We start from the raw sequence: 19,270 nt of genomic DNA on the forward strand, positions 1-19,270 counted from the left end.
CGCGCCGCCGCGGCAGCGGAGCCCCCTCCCCGGCCCTGGCGGCGATCCGCGGGGCGGGGAGGAAGGAGGGGCCCGGCCGAGGGGCCCGGCCGAGCCGCCGCGGGCCCGCCCCGCCCAGCCCCGCTCCGGTTCGAACGCGGCGCGGCCCCGCCCGGCCATTGGCGAGGGAGAGGAAGGGAGCCGGTGCGCGCCAGGCCCCGGCGTGTCGCAGCGAAGGCGTCCGGGCGGGCTCCGCTGCCGCGGCGGCGCGTTCCGCCCGGAGCGTGTGCGCGGGCCCCGAGTGGAGCCGCCGCTGCCATGGAGCGGGGGGGCGGCGGCGGCGCGCGGGGCTGATCGCGCCCCTTCCCCATGAGACTGTGGCTGTGCTGGCTGGGCTGCTACACCCTGCTCCTGTGGGTGCTGAGGAGGACGATGTGGGCTGGCCCTGCCCGGTACCTGCGGAGCCCTTTATCCAGGTCTCTCTACGTGAATATGATGGGCAGCCACCGCCAGCCAGCCCCGGACGCCAGGGAGAACCACCAGGTACAGCCCCGGCGGCGGCCGCCCTGCCCGCCCCTCCCTTCCCTCCCCTCCCCTCATCGTGCCGGGCTGGGCGGCGGGGGCGGCACGGGGACCCCCCGCCCCCGGGGAGCTCCGCCGGGCAGGGGCGGGGGTGCGCCGGGGGGAACGGCGGCAGGAGCGGGGACCGCGGTGCGGGCTGAGGGGGCACCGGGCCGGGCAGCGCAGACAAAGAGAGGGAACCGCTCGGTCCTGCGGTGAGAAAGTTGCCGTGTGCCCTGCCTGCGGAACGCGCCGCGGAGCGGTACCGCCGCTGCGGGGTCGCCGCGGGGGCCGGGGCGAGCCCGGCGGTACCGGCGGGGGCAGCGGCGCCTGTCCCGGCAGCCGGAGCGGGTCGGGGCCGGAGCTGCTCCCGGCAGAGGTGCGCCCCGGGTTCTGGACGCGCGCCCCGGGCTGAGGATGTGCACCCCGGTATTTTCAATGCCACCCCCGGTTTGTCCGGTGAGCCCTGTGAGAGCGCTCCAGTGAAGTTTGCAGGTGGCGGTGACGGGAGGGGGTTTGTAATCACAGAGATGTTTGTAATTAGTACCGGTGCATCTAGAGGAAAACAAAAAAAGTGGGAAACTGAGAATCCCACAGAGGCCTTGGAGCGGTAGTAGGTGGCAAACTAGGAATGAGTTGTTGCAATGGGATCCGACTGCGGTAAAAGGTTAGTGCTATGTTTGGGCAGTGTGGCCACATGGGTCGGTACCTGGTGGAGAAGTTAGGGGCTATGCCCTTGCAACGCAATGGTTATGTGATAGATTTCATTTGGAACGTGTTCAGATCCGCGCTGTGTTTTGGCAAAATGCTACTGAAAATCTGACAGGAGTTAGAAGGGCTAATAGAAACTCTTAGTGCAGAAGGAAGCTGGCAGCTTAATCTAGGTTAAATATGCAGAGCTGAGCTAACGAAGAAAACGTAGTATAAACACTTGAGGACTGCTGTACAAAGGAAGACCATAATTCTTCCTGCTGATCCATTACTGCAGCGTTCTTAGTGCTCTGGGTGGGCACTGACATCCAGAATCTTGCTGGGTGGATGTATCCCTGGAATTTAATGCTTGTGGTCTGCTGTTTGGATCATTCAAGACATAAGTACAAAGAGAAGCAGAATTCAGGTTTACAGGAAGAACTTCCTTCTGGTGAACAAAGAAAATCTGAAGGTCTTTTGTGTTGTTAAAAGCAGTAGTAGAAAAACAAGTCAGGAAAATGTGTTGTGGAGGTGCCTGTGTCATTCACAGGTAGATGGTCTGCAGTGGATAATCTCCATCTCTATTATATTAGATCTAGATTTTAAATGTAGGTATTGATTATTTAGTACATTTAGTAAGATTTATGGTTACTGAGTTTGTGGGGTAAGCAAGGATTGCATGTTGAGACCCCTGGTACTTTGACTCTCTGCAGTTTTATTGACTTAACACTTAAAGAAGTGTTTAATCCTTTTACTAATATTAGGCAAGAGTTGCAATGTTTATAATTTTTATTATAACAAAGGTCTTAGCACAACAATCTGAAAAGATAAAAGATTGACACACTTTCTGTCATGAAACTAGTGGCATTTCATATGTTGTACATAGAGGAAAACAAAAGCAGTTTCTGTTCTGAGGAAGTAGTTCTGGAATTAAGCTGGTTTTCACCATTTTTTTAATTTGAAATTTAGATTGGGTTTGGGAGTTTTTGGTGAGGGGGGTTTTGGTCTTATAATTTGTTAGCATTTCTGTTATTCACTGGTGTTATATAGGTAGTTGTCAATAACCTTATTGGCAAGATTAAACATGAAGGATCATAGAATCATTTAGTCATTGAGGTTGAAAAAGAGCTCCAAGATCATCAAGTCCAACCTTCGACCAAATAACCACCATGCCCACTAAACCATAATGAGAAGAAAGTGGAGATCTGTGAACAACACCTTAATTTTGGAAACAAGCTTCTGTTAGTTGTCACCATCACCCTTCTGCCAATGGTTATGTCAATAATCAGAAGTCTTAAAGACAAGAATTGCAGGACTGTTGTTTTTCAGTGGAACTGCAGGTGAGAGTTCAGTGCAGAACCCCAAGGTGTGTGAGCTCAGGTACAGCATATGTGTAGTCATGCTGCTTATGGAACAAAGCCTGTGTTTCCCAAGGCTTTGAAAATGTTTTCTTCTGGATTGAAACTGGCAACACACTGCAAAAGGCAAATCATCTGAGCCACTCCAGACCTGTTCAGTGGAGTGAGGCAGCAGCCTCGTGAGTGAACCTGACACATCCCAGCCTGCTCCTCAGCTCCTTGGGATCATTTGCTTCTGCCCGGCTCTTGGAATTGGCTTCTGAATGAATGGACAAAGTACACAAGCTGCTGCTTTAGTGGTTTTTCAGGAGCCACTAAGGATTCCTTTTGGGACTCACTGGCCTGTGCTGTTTTATTTAACAAGCACTGAGCTGCAGTGAGAAGAGACCTAAACCAGTGAATCAGCAGTCTCGGGGATCCCTGGGGCAGACTCAGAATCTGTTTTTCAGAGGAAAGGATCACTCACTTGTTCTGTCTACAAGTGTGTTTGAAAGTACAGTCACAAGCCTGATTCTGCCAGAAATGCACCCATTTCCAGGTGGTTTTCAATCCTAAGCAGGCACATTTGTTGCTCAGCTGAAGGGTCTTCCCTCGCTGCTTTGGGCCAGTGTTTGATCTGGCATAAGGGCCTTGGTGCACTGTGTGCTCCCCTCTGCTTGCTGGGATGCTGCACACACTGGGATGAGAATCCTGTCCCATTACAGTAGTGACTGGAAGTTCCATTGTGCTGAAGGCTGTGTAAACCTGCACTGAGTGAATGTTCCTCTCCCAGCAAGGCAAATGAATGTGATGGGATCAGGGTCTGAGCACCTGTGTGTTAAATCTTCGGGGAGTTACCCCAGCTGACAGTTTCTGTCCTTCCACATGCGTTTTTTACCAGGTTCTGTTAAAACTCTACATCTCACTTTAGGATACTTAAAGCTCCCTATCTGCACAATGAACACATGCAGTCAGATTAAGGCACATTATTGCAAGATTTAAGGGTGAGATAAAAGGGTGTTGGCTGTAGAGAATAATTCTTGATGGTAGAAAACAGACACAATGGCATTTTATGAGAAGGACTGGGAATAACTCCATGTCAGTGTAGGAGAGTGAAAAATAATAGTGATGCTCTTCGTTAAAAAAGAAATTTAAATTTTTTAAATACAACTTTCGCACAGAGAACCTACAATGGCTTTCTAGGGAGTTTACCTTTGTAGATATCTTCAAAGAACAGAGTAATGATTAAGACAAAAGTTTAAAGCATTATTTCTTAGCAAGTAATTAGTCCTCACTTTGTTACAATTCTGAGTTAATTTTAACCTGAAGTTTGTTGGAAAGACTGTAGGAAAAACTAAACTTTAGTATTTATGGAAATTGATAATAGCTTTCTGTGTATTATTTTTACTATTTTTGGGTTTACATTGCTGAACTTTTTTAATGATCCTTTGTCTCTTTCTCTAGTGGTATGTCTGCAACACAGAACAGTTGTCTGAATCCCTTCAGCCCATTTTTGTCCAGAGTTACCTTGACCAAGGAACACAGATCTTCTTAAACAACAGCATTGAGAAGTCAGGCTGGCTGTTTATCCAGCTCTATCACTCTTTTGTGTCCTCTATTTTTAGCCTTTTTATGTCCAGAACATCTATCAATGGGTAAGTGAAAAGTCGATCTTGAGTAAGCTAAATACAGTTTGGATTTAGAGTTTTCAAGTGTTCAGCCCTACCCCTTAATCTGCCAGCTTTTCAAAATGTGTAATTTCCCTTTGCTGGTCTGTCAGATGTGAAATGCCCTCCTGTGCTCATCATGCCCAGCCCTCTTAACTGGTGATCACTATTTCCAGTATGGGGGGACAAAGGAGGTAATTGCTATTAATAAAAGACAGAGGATTCTGATTGTATTTTATAACTTGTGTAATTTTCTTCTAACTAAGAGAGTGTTTTCTTTGTGTCCCTTCCCTCAGCTTTCTCCCCCCACACCTTGCCCTTCCCCTACTGCCACATTTATATCAGTTACTGTTGTGATTGTGCAGGTTGTTGGCTGTATCCAGTCAGTTCTGTATTGCACCTGAAACTCTTCCTACTGCAGAGTGTGTACCTGCCAACTGCAAATCATGGCAAACAGCGCAAAGCTGGCCAAATGTTGTAACACTAATGTGGAATTCTGTCCTTCCTCTTATTCTCTAAAACAATTCCACCTCAATTTGTGTGTAAGCTGCAGTGGAACAGGAAACTTCTGATGTAGCATGTCTGCATCAGCAGAGCAGGAAAACATAAGTTGATCAAACAGCATTCTTCTATTCTTATTGCATCAGTTGCAGGGGAGTTTGGCTGTTCATAGGTGCTTTAGTATTTTTTTCAAAGAAGTCAGTGCCTATTTTTGCTCACCTCACCTCATTCAGACACATTTAACAGATTATCAGTTTTGACCTCCTAAAGAATGCATTTTATTACATTTAGCCAATTTCTCTAGTATCCCCACCTCTGCACCTGCTACATACTTCTGCACAGTCTGACACAAGATAGGAGCTGTCTACTGGGGCTAGAAAAATAGTCTTTTTCCTTATTTTCTACCCAGATGACTTTATGAGCTTCCCTGTGGTGTTCTTAGTTATGTGTAGCTCTATATAAAGGTTCCTTTGGTCTCTTCTTCCTTTCTCGTCTATTTTTTTTTTCAAAGGCTCTTCAGGGCTTTGAATAACACCTCATAATGCTGTTAGGAATAATAGCTATGAGCCAATTATACAGTGTGGACTGACACATGTGTGCTGCAAGGGGCCTCTACTTAAATTGGATGTAGTCTGTTTATTTTTATACATTTGATATCCTGCTTAGTTTCTTCTCTATGACTTTGTATACTCTGTCCTTTTTGTTTCTTTGGGTTTTAGTACAGTCAGTCTTCCCTAGGCTCCCTCCTTTTCACATTTTTTATTCTTTGAGTCTTTTTATCTCTGTTTATCTTTTTTCTGGTTTTTTTTTTTTCCTGTTCATTGTCTTTAAGTTTAACCTGCTATCCGACAGGAGTTTAAAGAATAGTATTTATCTACCTGCAGTCTATTACTGACCAGTTATTTTTCCTCTGCCTGTTCTTCTAACTGTTTCATCATTGAATTCTGCTATGACAGCTGAAGTGTGTCACAGTGTAGTCTTCAAACAGTTATGGGCGGGTATGTCATTGACTTGATCCACAAGGAATCCAACTGTCACCTCTACCCAATTCCTTAATGAGTTGTCTATTTTCTGTTCCACAGCTTTTCATGTTGAATGCAGGATCTGCAGATAGCAGCAAAAGCCATTGTAACATAGAATTAAAAAAATCTCTTTTGCCCCTCCAGCAGTGTTACCCCCATCCTTTCTTTAAATCTGTTCCCTGTCTCCTCTTTCCACATCCTATTCCTCATTCATTGTGCATACTTCTGTGTCTGCAGCCATTTTATTTCCTCTGTTATTTTATCTTGGTTTTATTTTAAAGTAGGTGGCAGAGATTCAGACCTGCAGATGTGACAAATAAAGTTCAGTCTTTATCTTTGCTTCTCTTTCTCTTCCCCTTCCTTTTTCTGTTTTAATGCAATCATTTTCTTGAGCTGCACTCCACAAGCTCTTCCTTACCTAATCAAATTCCTTCTGGAGTCTTAACCACTGTAACTGCATGTGGCTCTGTGTTTGAGCTCTTAGAAGTGCAAGGCAAGTTGAACTGGATTTAGAATTTATCCGAGTGGTGACCTTTTTTAATATTATGTGTGACTGGTTCCTGCCAAAGCACATTCTAAATTTCTTTACTGCCTGTCCGGTTAAGTTTGTACAAAATTGGTCATTTCTTGGTTTTACATTTCAGGCTGCTGGGAAGGGGCTCAATGTTTGTGTTTTCCCCAGAACAATTTCAAAGACTGCTTAAAATAAATCCTGAATGGAAATCCCACAGACTTCTCGATTTAGGGGCTGGGGATGGAGAAGTCACTAAAGTCATGAGTCCTCATTTTGAAGAAATCTATGCCACTGAATTGTCTGAAACTATGATATGGCAGCTTCAGAAGAAGAAATACAGGTATTGTACTGAATAATTCCTACATCCTTTATATCAGACATTACAGCAATCTGTTTGTAATTTAATTAATGTTCAGTATTGTCAGTCAATTCCTTTATTGTTTGATTGTTATGGAAAAGGCTAACCTGTACAAAAGCAGAAAAACAAACACATCTGATGTTGTGTTGGCAGTTGGTTGATGTTAGCAGTGTTGGGTTTTGTCTCCTTTATTACCTGATGTTTATCAGGCAGTATCAAGGTTCGTAGGGCTGGACATGTAGCCATGATGTTCACTGATTTAGTTTTCTTTTCCAAAAGACCAGAAGGGATTGTGTCTGGCTCTTCTCTAAATGGTTGACCTTACCTGCACTGTCAACACATCCACAGGGAATTTTTGTCTTCAACAGACTGTATCTCTTTGTCTTTCCTTTCACAGGGTGCTTGGTATAAATGAATGGCAAAACACAGGATTTCAGTATGATGTTATCAGCTGTTTGAATTTGCTGGATCGCTGTGATCAACCACTGACTGTATTAAAAGATATTAGAAGTGTACTGGAGCCAACCAGAGGCAGAGTCATCCTAGCACTGGTTCTGCCATTCCACCCCTATGTGGAAAATGGTAAGTGCACAGATTAACAGCTGTTTAGGCAGTTAAAGAAAACATTTGTAGGATCTAGTATCCCAAATTAAATGTTTAATAAATGACATGTTTGTATTGGATTTTCTTGCAAATAACAGGGCATGTCCAGAAGTATGAAATCATAGGTAAATAGGCTACATGATGTAAGCTGTTTTGTTAACTCCACAGAATACATTGTTGGCACCAACAAAAAGCTCAAATATTGAAGTCACAGATCCTGTTCTGCAAGTTACCACATTTCAGCTGTGTTGGAACAGCTTGGGAAAACTGGTCCCTGATTAGGGCCTTTTACCTAGAGGTGACTCCAGCTGTCTCTAGTGACCAATTGAGCAAAACCATCAGAACTGTCTAGTGCTGGATAGGTAGTTCAGGTCAAGCTGTTTGAAGTGTTCCAGATGAATCCTACCTAAAAATTCATAGCGAGATAACTTTGACTTTCCAACATGAGGTCTCAAAGAAAAATACAGACCCCTACGAATACAAATATCAACCACTACTAGTATTGTATTCATTTACCTTGTACTAGTAGCAGGAATAAAAAAGTAAAATTCAGTGCTAAAACTCAATTATTTACCCTACTTGGATTTTAAAGAAATATATGAGAGATTTTCGGATTAATCTGTCCCACTGACTAAACTCTAAAGAGACTAGGAACTTTTTTACATGCCTGTGATTGTGGATTCAGGTTGAAGCACCCTGAAGGTGGTTTGAGTTCCAGGAGGCTGATGATCATCAGTCATTGTTTGGCCTCTGGTTCTCCTTGAGTGCTAAGACTTGTCTGTGGAAAGGCGTGGATGCCCAGAAAATACAGAACTAATCATGTTCTGGCAATCACAAATGCATCAAACTGAATCTGATTTTCTCTTTTTACATGCCAATGGTGTTTTCGTGGGAGAAGGGAGAAAAGAAGTTTTAAGTACAAGAAGTAATGCCAACAGATGAAGAATTACTTAAAATACAGTATTTGAGCTTGTAATTTTGTAACTGTTCTGAAAAGTAGTGTGTCTTAAATTAGATTTGGGGTTTGACTTAGGCATCTGTAAAGTATTTCAAGCATATTTAGTTGCAACTTATTGTTCCTGTAATGTGGAACAATATGGCTTCCCCTTGTAGAAATCCTTCAGAATTCCAAATAACAGCAGTGTCTTTGTAGTCTTTCACTGGCATATTAAAACCAAAAAATGAGAAGTGCTTCTTTTTTTGTGTGCCTTCAAAACTCTGTGCCATTGCGTTTGGCAATCACTGTTGCACCCCACATCTACTTTTCTGCATTTTGTTGGGTAACCCCATGACAGACCATGTACAACTCCCTGGCTCAACAGGAGGAGGATAAATGAAGGAACAAACTATTCTGAGCCTGCTTATATCCTCCATCATTAGTCTCCTACTTTACACTAGGAGGAGAAGAGAGAGTTAAATTTATAAATCCCAAGGGACTGGACACCTGTTGTGTGATTGTTGGACACACTCATTCCTACTTGTTGAAAGCTGAAATGCTGTTGTAAGATGATTCGTAAACCAGTGTCATAATTTTATTCGTGATGGTGACTTGGCAGATGAGTCACTTTGCTGAAGGCATTTTTGTTCCCTTAATATTCTCTGAAACTTAAAAACATGCTCTGTTTGTCTGTTTGCCACTGTTATGGATATGGACTCGTATAAACTGTTCACAATGCAGGTTAACACACACAAAAGTTACAGCCTTCCCACTTAACATCAATTTAACTGTGGGCTAAAGAAACAGACAGTGAACTGCCAGACTATCTTCATGATCTAAACAACATTTTAGGATTTCAGTATTTCATTCAGCTGTTTTACATGATGATGCATTTTAAAAATAGATATGTACATATGTTTTATATGTAACAAAATTATACTTGGAACATTCAAAGAGGAGAACATTTCATGGCTCAAGTAACTTCTTGCAGCAGCTCATTAAAACCAGCTTGGACCCACATAGTGAAACTTGAATTTTCTAGAGGGAGAACAAATGGAAAAGAGTTGGGGCAGGTAAGGTGTTTGATCCAGTGGCAGATCCATAGATAGAAGTGGAGAAATTATTTTAATCAAAATGAGATATTTGGGTTATTACATGCAATATAAGGGGATGGTAATGGTGGAAACAGTCTATGTGAATAATATAAAACCTGCTCTAAGAGAACAAAGCAAGGTGGAGGAGGAATTAAAATACAGATCTGTGCTCACTGTTTGTGGAATGACAGTGACACCTAGAGTCCGTAGGAGCTTAATCATAAATTCTCTCTGGGCTTTTCAGTTTTATTTCACCATGCAGGACAACCAGGAATGCAATTATTTCAGATTTCTAAATTAGGTCAGAGAGCTGAATGAATCATCAGGTATTAAACCCAGTCACTAAGAACAAATATTACCACAACTTTGTTTCTAATAGGTATCTCATAGAGTCATATGAGAATCCTTTGTATTTCCTAATACAGACAGAAAAAGTCATTATTGGATAATACATGACTAGACTGGTGTAATTTTCTCTAAAATAAAAATGCCATGCCATACTTCAGAAGTAGTGAACACTGGGAGCCTGGGAGTGTGAAATTTCCTTGTTGAACACATTAATACCCTTGTGATTGATTGACAGGGATGAGAAGGCAAAGGTGTCTTTTCCATCCTCCTGAAATACTATTATTGAGCTGGAAACACAGTAGTGTGTAAGATGGACCCTTGCTTTGTCTCAGTTGTCAGTTCTCATCCTGCTGAAGTGAGAAATGCCACTTCATTTGTTAAACAAAGCCTTGCTTTATTTAAATTACGATAAAAGATGCAGCTGTTCTTTAGAAGGGAAAATGCTTGATACCAACAGGTATCTTGTAAAAGTGCTGATTTTGCAGATTGGCTGGGTAGTAACTGCTGAAAAAGGTACTTTAAAAAAACCAGTATACTTCCTTTGACTGGATAGTGTAGTTCTTTTTTGTTCTTGTATCCATGTTGAACAGGCATGCAAAGGCAAAATGTGGTGCTCCAGGTATTCCTGACTTGGGATGGTAGGACTGGGAGATGGGGGTTGCCAGTCTAGCAGGTGAATTTTAGTATTGGAGGAACAAGCTTTTCACAATGAGCATTACTTTCCTAAATAGGCTTGGAGGAAGCTCCCATCCCAAATGAGCTTTGCCAGGATAGTGCATGTGTTTATATTGTCACTTTTTTCTGCTTGCCTGACAGGTTTTGCTCTGTTTAAGCTGTTCTAAGGCTCATTAAGTGTTGGTCTGTAAATGGTACATCAATAGCTATCCCATTAATATGACCAAACCCAGAATTTCACCCATGAAACGAGTTTATTTTCTGTTGCTGTAAATTATCAAACGTGTTTCACAATTGCCCAGTTCATGTAAAAGGAATACATGTAAGTTTATGTAAAGAGAAAAAAAAGAAGACACAGAATTCAATCTAAACTAAAATAGGAAACTTCTATGAAGCATCAGCAGTTATCTTACAAAGATGAAGTCTTTTCCCAGGGTTCTTGGAAATGGAAAATGGAATGGGTAACACAGATGTAAGGTACAATGCACTTGGTTCTGGTGATCTGTTTAGAAAATACTCCTGAAGAACACTGCCCTGCAAGGTTTTGTCCTCTCCCTTTAAAGCAAAGGAAGTCTGTGAAGAGGCTTAACTTCCTCACCAGCCCCTTTGCTTGCACCAGAACTGTTGAACAGATCTGAAGTGCTGCACATTCTCATCTGTTCTGATAAACGGTGCCATCTTCCGAATCATCCTGGGGAGAGAAGTGTTTCGTTATTGAGGTGATTTTTATTTTTTTTAAATAAAGGCAAAATTCCTTTTTTGAGGCAAACTCCATCCCTTTAGTGTTTCAGTAAAATCCTTTCTCCCCTCTTACCCAGTTGTTTTTGTCCATGTGGTATCTACAGGCTTCAGAACATGTTTTTTACCCTATTGACTTTTCCTAATCTCCAGGGAGCACAGAGGCAGTAAAACATAGCCCATATTTTCATATCTGATGCTCAAACCAAAGACCAGGTCATGTCAGCAGGGACTTGAAGTCTTTAAAGGGGTAATTACAGAGGAAAATGATTGGAGCTGTATGGAAATAAATGAAGTAAGATGTATATAGGAGAAGTGCTTGACTTTGGTCTGTGTTTCATTTGGTTCCTCCTTGCATCTTGGAATAGTCTCTGTACTCAGAATAGGAAAGAATTAACATTGTTTCTCAAGCAAGATTTTTGAAGCAAAATTTTGAAACCATTTTCTTTGCTTGTAAATACCTGTGACTTCTAAAGTCGTGTGGTTTGGTTTTGCAGGTTTTTTTAATAATTTACATGGCACATGTAAAATTATTGTCATATAAGACTTGATAGCATAAATTTGGAATGATGAAATAAGTTGTGTGGCTTTCTTTACCCACTGATATTGAATACTTAGTTTAGGCTCTGTGTGCTGAAGGAGGGGAAATACTTTTAAATATATTCCTGAGTTTTTATAATAGTTCTGTTATGTTTCTGTCCCCTATTCTGGGTTAAGGGAGCAAGAGGAGCTGCAAAAGAAATATTTTTCAAACATGACCTGTTAATAGCTCCAAGCATTTAGCAAACAGTCCAGAACCAGACTTCTTCTTGGCAAAATACAAACTTTTGGCAATTTTATTTTTAAATGTACATGCATAATTTTAAAAGGAGTGGGTGTGTATGTGTATATATATCTGCACACACATCTGTAAATAGATAGATATGTAATTGTATGCATATGGCCATTTATAATGCTTTATAATGTCTGACTGTCATTCAGAATACTTTTTTTTACACCTCTGTCAACTTTAAAGGAAATGGGCACACTGTACTCCTAAAACGTTTTGGTTTCTCTTTTTCCCCATAAATTTAGGTATTAGGAGGTGCATACTCACAGGCTGCTGGCTGTGTTGAGCGTATCTCTGCTTTTGAAGTTCTTGAGCAATTGCTTGAAAAATTTTTCGGCCACTATTTATGTTCTGCAAATTATTTAAAATATTTTTGTTCAGTGCAACATTTTATGTTGGAGGAAGCATCTTTTTCTACCTTTTGTAATTCAGGTTTTTTACCTGGATTTGTCTTTGGGAATGTTACTAAGTAACAATTTAAAACCACACAGTTTGGCAAGCAGAAGGCTTTTAAATTACATTACTACTGCATTGCTTAACATATGCACCTTCTTTAATGGATATTTAAATGCATGGCTTCTGATTTTTGTACAAGGATACATAATGGTCCAGGTTGGTTTTTTAAACACATTAGCGCTTACTTGAATGGATCATTTAAAGAAACAAAAAATTAATAGCAAAACCTGTTACTGTCAGAAGTTTGAACCAACTTTACTTAAAACCTAAAGGAAACAGTGTATTAGAGATGGCCTTTACATAGATTAACTTTACCATGTATCCAATGGGTTAAAAATAAATTAACTGGTTTGTTAAAATTAGTTAAATATAAAGTGAAGCCTTAACAGCTTGGAATGTCTCTTCAATGGAATCATCAATTAATCACAAATTTGATGCCAAATATACTTTAAAAAGACAAGAAGAAGAAGATCTGAATCACAGGCAAAGCAAATAACATGGTAACATACGTAGTTCTGTGTTGTTTGGTCTTTCCCACTTTTCTTTAGCAGCTTTGGTTTTAACTGGAGGGAGGGAAAATAAATGACAAAGCAAATAAGATATAAGGTGAGAAATTAGCAGAGTAGTTAAAATTGTTGCCCTTTTGCAGTGTCAGTTTGTAGGTAAGTGTTTCACTAGATCAGCTGATACCATAGGAAAAATCAGAGAGGTTTTCACATGTGTAAAGTTTTTTTCAGCTTCTAGTAGTAGATACTGCAAGTATTTTTGCTTTGAGCACAGTGGGACCTGCTTGAAACACAATCTCAAAAAGAAACCAATGGCATCATAGATCCAGTTTTTCCCCTGAAGAAGGCTTGTTTAATTTTTCCCACTGTACTCTTCACTCTGTACCTTCACTTCTAAAGAAAAACAAAAATGAAAAAGCCAGTCCTGTCTTTATGCTTGGACAGTGGTCACTACAGGAAAGAACCATTTTACCATATCATAGAAGTAAGGACTGTGAAGTCCTGATTCTCCTGTCAAAGTCTCATTATTATGTACGAGTTCCAGTTGTAGCTCTGGGTGTTTTTATCTAAGCACAAATTTTGTTCTAGATTAAAAAAAAAACAAAAAACAGTAATTACATAGCTTTTAACCATGTGCATTTTAATGGGTTTGTTTCTGTAAGCATAAAACTTCTTCCAAGTCTCATTTTTTAATTTTACCGTTATCTGTTCTGTCCATGTATGAAGAGACTCTGTAGACAAGCGAAGTCAGTCTGCAGTAACTTTACTGCACCTCATAAATACTTTGATGTGAAATTTAAATTATTTTACCTTTACTGGAAATTTATACTCTCAGGGTAATTTTAACTTCAGAATACCTTTTCTTTTAGACACTTTACTGAAAAAAGAAAATGTGGTTGCTGTTGAGAGTCCAGGTGTGTGCCACACAGGATTTCACAGATGTGTTTGTGCAGCTCATGGACTTGAACCAACCTCCTCTTTAAAACTTAACCATAAAAGTTATGAAATCTAGAAATGTGTTTTTATTCCCCTTATGGAGATGTTAAAACTGCATCGATTTACAAAATGAACAAAACCAGAAAAAACACTTTGAGCCTACCTTGTAGACCACAAAGGATGTGAACACAGCAGAGCTGTACAGGAACAGTAAGGACGAGGTGATGATCATGAAGATGAGTTTTCCATTGCTGTGTTGCTTCCCTGATCCTTTATTAAAAATGAGCGTTAGAATAAAGGGCAGTTCTGAGTCACATAATTTTTTTAAGACTCTGCATTCCAGCTCCCTTTCTCTGAGGAATTAAAAAAACCTTATACCATCAATATTTTTCTGGTTCATTTTCAGTCTAAATTCCTTTGTGAGACCATTTTCCTTTTGTTTGCTCATATGTTTGCAAGGGCAATGGAGACCTGTTAGTTTTGATTACAAACCCTTCCTTTAGGGGTAGAGAGAGAATGGAATCCAGTTTTCTGCTCTTGTAAAGGTGTATCTGAATAAAGCTCGTAGGCTTCTGTTCAGACATGAAGTTAAAGGAAGGAAGGAATATAAAGAAAGTAATAATCCAGCTGGGTTTTTTTTCTTTTTCTATTTTAGGCATGTAAAACTGAAATGTAGTTACTGAAGTTTCATTATTTTCTTAACTAGAAGGCAAGTGATACAAAGGTTTAGAACATTTTTCTCAGGCTGGCACAGTGAATGCCCGGTCTGAGGCCTGCACTCTCTTGCACATACTTCTACTAAATGTTGGTTTCTCTACTTCCCATTTTTTTGTTGAAACTTCCTTTCTGACAGCCATGAAAGTCTTTATGTAAGAGGATGTACAGTATGTTTAGACAGCACAAGTACAAAACTTCTTTCTTTTGTAGAATTCTAGGGTCATCATCATCATATGATAGAACAGGCTAATTAGCAAACGAGGTTGATATGCTTATTTGTGGAATCCCTCTGGTTTTACTAATAACATCTTAATATAGTCCTACTACTCCTAATGGGTTTGTTGGTATTTCCATCTTAAATGTCATTCTTGAAAGTATAAATAATGAGAGTATTTAGACAAGATAATTTATTTCTTCTAAGATGCTTCATTAAGAAGGAATGAACAACTGACCTGTTACCGTTAGTACTGTTCCATCTCCTGTTTGTTTGGAGAGGGGTGAACTTGAGTCTGAAAATGCTATTCCACAGATATAAACAGCATTGTCATCTACAGTCAGATCTTTTATCTGAAGTAAGATGTTATTTCCTGATAAGTGTACTTTGTACTTCTGATGATCTGTGCATCCAGGAGTACACAAATCCTGATGTGTATTAGTTAAAAAGCGAAACCACAGAACTTCAGGTGGGGAGGAGGAGCACCCAGAGGCAGAGAAAGTGCATGTTAGGGACACATTGTTCGTGGAGGAGTCAGCTTGCTGAAACCTGGGCTGTGTTACAGTGACTCGGCACTGACCTGCAACACCTGTTGGGAAGGAACGATTGGTACCATGAGGGACAGCTAAAAAGCAAGGTACAGTCTAAAAAGAAAATACAGCTGCTTTTGGTTCATTCAGGAAAAGGTGGGAGGAAAGGAGGAAACCAGCCGCGTTTCAAACTTGAAATTGTTAAGGCTGTTTTCAGCGAACGTTGTTCTTAGATAATTCCTACAGCTTGCACATGTGCTAATTTCACACTTTCATCTACGGGGTAGTGCACTTGGCTTTCTATTTTCTGACAAAACAGAGAAGATTGATAGATGTGAACAATGTGAATGTTTCCTTTGGCACTGGAGAAGACCAGAAGAATACTTTGTGCAGTTTCCTGCCTGAGATTTAGTCCTGCACGTTTGGGGGGGTGCTGGGCAGTGGGGGTGGGTGTTGTGTGACCTAAGTGCAGCTGCTCAGTGGAGCAGTTCTGCAGGGCTTTCTCTCTCCTCCACTGGTCTGAGTCAAGCCAGACAACCCGAAGGCAGGCAGTGGAAATGTCATAAATCAAGACATCTATAATTTAGCAACGTCATAACATTGATTAGAATTCACAATAGTTCCAAGACATTCTTCCACTTCATCACACATATTGACTCTGGGTTTCTAAGAATAATAGTGCTTGTTAGTTCTGACATTTAAAAATGTGTGCAGAGAAAACAGGAAGGGTAATCAGAGAAGAGCGTTTTAATTAAGGAACTAAAATAATGTGTGGTTTAATATGACTAGTCTGGAAGGGGTTTTTTAAAGTCCTTATTGAAATCCACAGTGTAAATTCTGTTTTAGTATATTTTTTTTCAAATAAGTTGTGTAGTTATTTAAAGTATGGCATTGAAATTATTGCAGTGAGAATAAAGGTAGTATCTAAACAGCATCCTTTTGTGCTTGCCAGAAAATAACAAATTAGAAGATAAATAAACTGAAATCTCTTAGTGTAATGCTGATACACAATTTGTAAACCTGTCCGTGGTGAACAATTAACATTGTCTCTTCACCATTTTTCTCACCAAATCCAATCAGATTCAGTGTCTGTGACTTCTTCAGGAATAAAATGAAGCTGATTCTGTGTCAGGTCCATATCAGAGCCATTCCACAGCAGCTACAGCAATCTGAAAATTTCAAGTTGTGGGTGTCCTTGCACCCTGTGTGGTGAAAGACGGTAGCTTGTGCTTCTGCAGCTGATCCCCTTCTCTTTTCCACCTTATCCACAGGCTCTGGTGTCCTTGCAGAGCAGAACTCCATGGCCTCAGGTCATGTAGGTGCTGCCTGCTGAGCTTCCCAAACCCTCCTCCCAAACAAACACAGTTGCAGTGAAACCCGGCTGCTTCTGGAGTGTTCCAGGCAGGGAGGTGCAGCGGGATCTGACCCATAAATCACAGGTTACAGCAGCATTTAAGACTTTTGGAAGAAAAAAGTATTTGCTAGCAGTTACGTACTTTGGAAGTTCTATAAAGATAGCAGAAATTAACTTGATTTTCAGTGAAACTTTTCACTGCTTTTATTTTGTAGCTGTGTTGCAAATCATAACCACAAAATTCTCAGACTTTTTTAACTGCTGTTAAATGAGAAAATATAAGAAATATTTTTAAAGTCTTACCAGCACCATACAGGATACAGTCAAATGCCAGCATTAGCACGTTGTTTAATTTGTTGAAAGATGCCATTTCTTGTATCTCTCTGGAAATGAATCTTCATGAAGGAAGAGGAACTTAGGAAATGTTTGGATTTGCAGAACTGTCTTAATCACAAGATGTAGAACTTCCTGTTTAGAAGGGTGTTTACTACTGCATTTAGCAAACTGGTTAAAGGTACAGATCAAGCCAGAAAGCTTTTGTTTGTTGTGGATGACATTACTTGGAAAATGAGTGAAAAACTTTAAATTTTGAACTTCTGAGAGTTGTACCTATAATCCTTCAGATTATTTCATTGGATATAACAAATAATGCATTTTCCAGCATGCTGCAAGTGATCAGCTTCTTTGTTTTATATGACCCTAAGCAGCCTTTAGCAGATCAGCTAGTAGATGGCCACTGAAGGCACAAAGTAGCCATCCATTGTAATGTGGTGATACACTGGTGAAAGCTTCACAGCAAATCATAATTTCCAAGTTGGTGACTCTAATAACTGTTAATTACCTGTGCGCTTGTCTGCTGGACACCAGCCTCACTAATGGCAGTTACCTTTTAGCCACTCCTGGGACTTCTAGTTAAAAATGTAACAAAAGATAACCTTAAAGAAGCTGCTTTTGAACAGGGACAAACTAGAACTGATCTTGCAGCAGATCTACAAGGGGTTTGGCAACCTCCTGTGTAGCGTGGAATGGAACATAATCAGTGTAATTATGCTTTCTGTAAGAAAATGCAGCACACAATAAAGTTTTCTTTATAATTGAAACAAAGCTGTTCTGTTTTCTCAGTAGGTGGCAAGTGGGAAAAACCCTCAGAAGTTTTGGAAATCAAAGGGCACACTTGGGAAGAACAGGTGAACAGCCTGCCAGAAGTCTTCAGTAAAGCAGGTTTTGCCATCGAGGCTTTCACCAGACTGCCCTACCTCTGTGAAGGTGACATGTACAATGACTACTACGTGCTGGATGATGCTGTCTTCGTCCTCAAGCCAGTGTAAGCCTGTGTGAAGTAAAGCTCCACAGTCTAACCCAAGAAGCAGCCTCTGAAAGAGGGTTTTGATTTATGGTTACTTAAAGGGAGGGAATTTTGGGATTGCCATGCTAAACAAATACCGTGTAAGAAATTTAAAGGCCAAAATACTAATGTATTTCTTTGTAGTGTGATTAGGGGGGGAAAAAAGGTTGTTTTTTAAATGGACTCCTCAGCTGAGAATTTCTTTTTTACCAGCTCTTAAACCAACATTGCATTCTGCAATCCAGCAGCAATGGGGGATATTTTTTTATACTTACCTGCAACAGGGATCATATCCAAACAAAAGCAATAGTCTTTATAATGGTGAAACCGATACAGTGTGAACTGTTGTGAAAGAAATCAAGCAAAATCTGGCAATAAAGTTATCCATTCAGTTCAAGCCTTGTTGAATAAAAACTGTTGAAATGGATAATCTTCCATGCTAAATTACTTTCTCTCTTACTGTCATTCTTCACGTTTTTAATCATGCTAATAAACTTTTTTGAGATGACTTTTGCATTAACTTCTGTGTTCATTTTTGTAACCATAGCCATGCTTGTCTGCAGCAACTGCTCTTTATGTTGAGAATCAAGCTTTCAGTAGCAGCACAACCTTGCATTTATTTAAACAGCATTTAGTTAGGGATAACAGTGCATAAAAAATGTATCACTTTTGGTTGGGGTTCCTTCATGTTCCTCTCAAAGCCTCATAAATGCTCATTGCTTTTGCATATGCCATTTTCCAGATAAAGGGTTTACGGTAGAACGTGTTAAAACTGCACTTTAAACTGATGGCTTTAATAACAAATCCTCTAAGCAAGTTGTTGCCAAATGTTTTCAGCTTTAAAAAGTTGCAGGTGGTTTCTTGCAAATTTCCTGAGTCAAACTGCCTGAGAGAATCAGGCTGTAGGGGCTTGAGAGTTCAGCTAGCTTGAGACATTCTCCTTACTTCAGGAGCAGTAAATAATTGCTATTTATTTTAACATGTCTTGTTTAAAAAACTGTTTTAAGTGGATAATTTCTGGCAGTTGGGATATAACCTTCCTTTAAAACAACAAGAGACATCATAAGTAGTACAGACCTGGCAGGTGTACATCATGCAGTGCTTGAGCTGCAGGTGTGAGAGAGCAGAGAAACCTCAGGTAAGTAAAGTGAGAATGGACTTCTGTTGCTTTTGAAGTCTAAAAGTGTTGTTGTCTGTTGTGGGGGCTCCGTGGTTTTTATAATTATTGGTGATTCTGCGCCAGGTAGGATGCTTAATATGTCATTTTAGGTTTACCTCAAACTCACTTAGCCTGATGGTTAATGATTTCTCCTGCCAGTTTATTAGCTTTTTGTTCTCAGTCATCTTTGTGGAAAAGTA

At 40.5% G+C, this 19,270-nt stretch overlaps 2 protein-coding genes across 4 annotated transcripts; one reads left to right on the plus strand and one right to left on the minus strand.

Moving 5' to 3' along the window:
- The first annotated feature begins 67 nt into the window (after nt 1-67).
- Nucleotides 68-18,419, plus strand: METTL9 (methyltransferase like 9). 3 transcript variants are annotated; one of them, XM_042037356.1, is made up of 5 exons: nt 68-522; nt 4,032-4,222; nt 6,402-6,611; nt 7,027-7,211; nt 17,689-18,419. In XM_042037356.1, exons 1-5 carry the CDS (start codon nt 349-351, stop codon nt 17,892-17,894), a joined length of 966 nt encoding a protein of 321 aa, XP_041893290.1. In that variant the 5' UTR covers nt 68-348; the 3' UTR covers nt 17,895-18,419. The 3 variants fall into 3 exon arrangements, with proteins under 3 accessions (XP_041893290.1, XP_041893291.1, XP_041893292.1); XM_042037357.1 differs by having other exon boundaries at nt 230-522; nt 17,692-18,419; XM_042037358.1 differs by lacking the exon at nt 68-522 and adding an exon at nt 764-999.
- On the minus strand, nt 10,654-17,005 carry IGSF6 (immunoglobulin superfamily member 6). Its single transcript, XM_042037359.1, has 6 exons — nt 16,870-17,005; nt 14,921-15,271; nt 13,915-14,021; nt 12,819-12,872; nt 12,121-12,204; nt 10,654-10,977 (listed from the first exon to the last, which is right to left on the minus strand). The coding sequence occupies exons 1-6, from the start codon at nt 16,934-16,936 to the stop codon at nt 10,939-10,941; spliced, it is 702 nt and encodes a 233-aa protein (XP_041893293.1). The 5' UTR covers nt 16,937-17,005; the 3' UTR covers nt 10,654-10,938.
- Nucleotides 18,420-19,270: the final 851 nt, after the last annotated feature.

Source organism: Corvus kubaryi, unplaced genomic scaffold (assembly GCF_017639235.1).
Source record: "Corvus kubaryi isolate FWS band 111438036 unplaced genomic scaffold, C.kubaryi_AGA036_p1.0 37387, whole genome shotgun sequence".
Classification (NCBI taxonomy): Eukaryota; Metazoa; Chordata; class Aves; order Passeriformes; family Corvidae; genus Corvus; species Corvus kubaryi.

Bases quoted from the DNA above. Each gene is read 5' to 3' on its own strand.
- METTL9 (XM_042037356.1), top strand. From the start codon at position 349: ATGAGACTGTGGCTGTGCTGGCTGGGCTGCTACACCCTGCTCCTGTGG. The intron at 523-4,031 runs GTACAGCCCCGG...CTCTTTCTCTAG, and splicing joins ACGCCAGGGAGAACCACCAG to TGGTATGTCTGCAACACAGA. The intron at 7,212-17,688 runs GTAAGTGCACAG...CTGTTTTCTCAG, and splicing joins CCACCCCTATGTGGAAAATG to TAGGTGGCAAGTGGGAAAAA.
- IGSF6 (XM_042037359.1), bottom strand. From the start codon at position 16,936: ATGGCATCTTTCAACAAATTAAACAACGTGCTAATGCTGGCATTTGAC. The intron at 15,272-16,869 runs GTAAGACTTTAA...CCTTCCCAACAG, and splicing joins CTGTATCCTGTATGGTGCTG to GTGTTGCAGGTCAGTGCCGA. The intron at 14,022-14,920 runs GTCAGTTGTTCA...TTTTTAATAAAG, and splicing joins AACAGTACTAACGGTAACAG to GATCAGGGAAGCAACACAGC.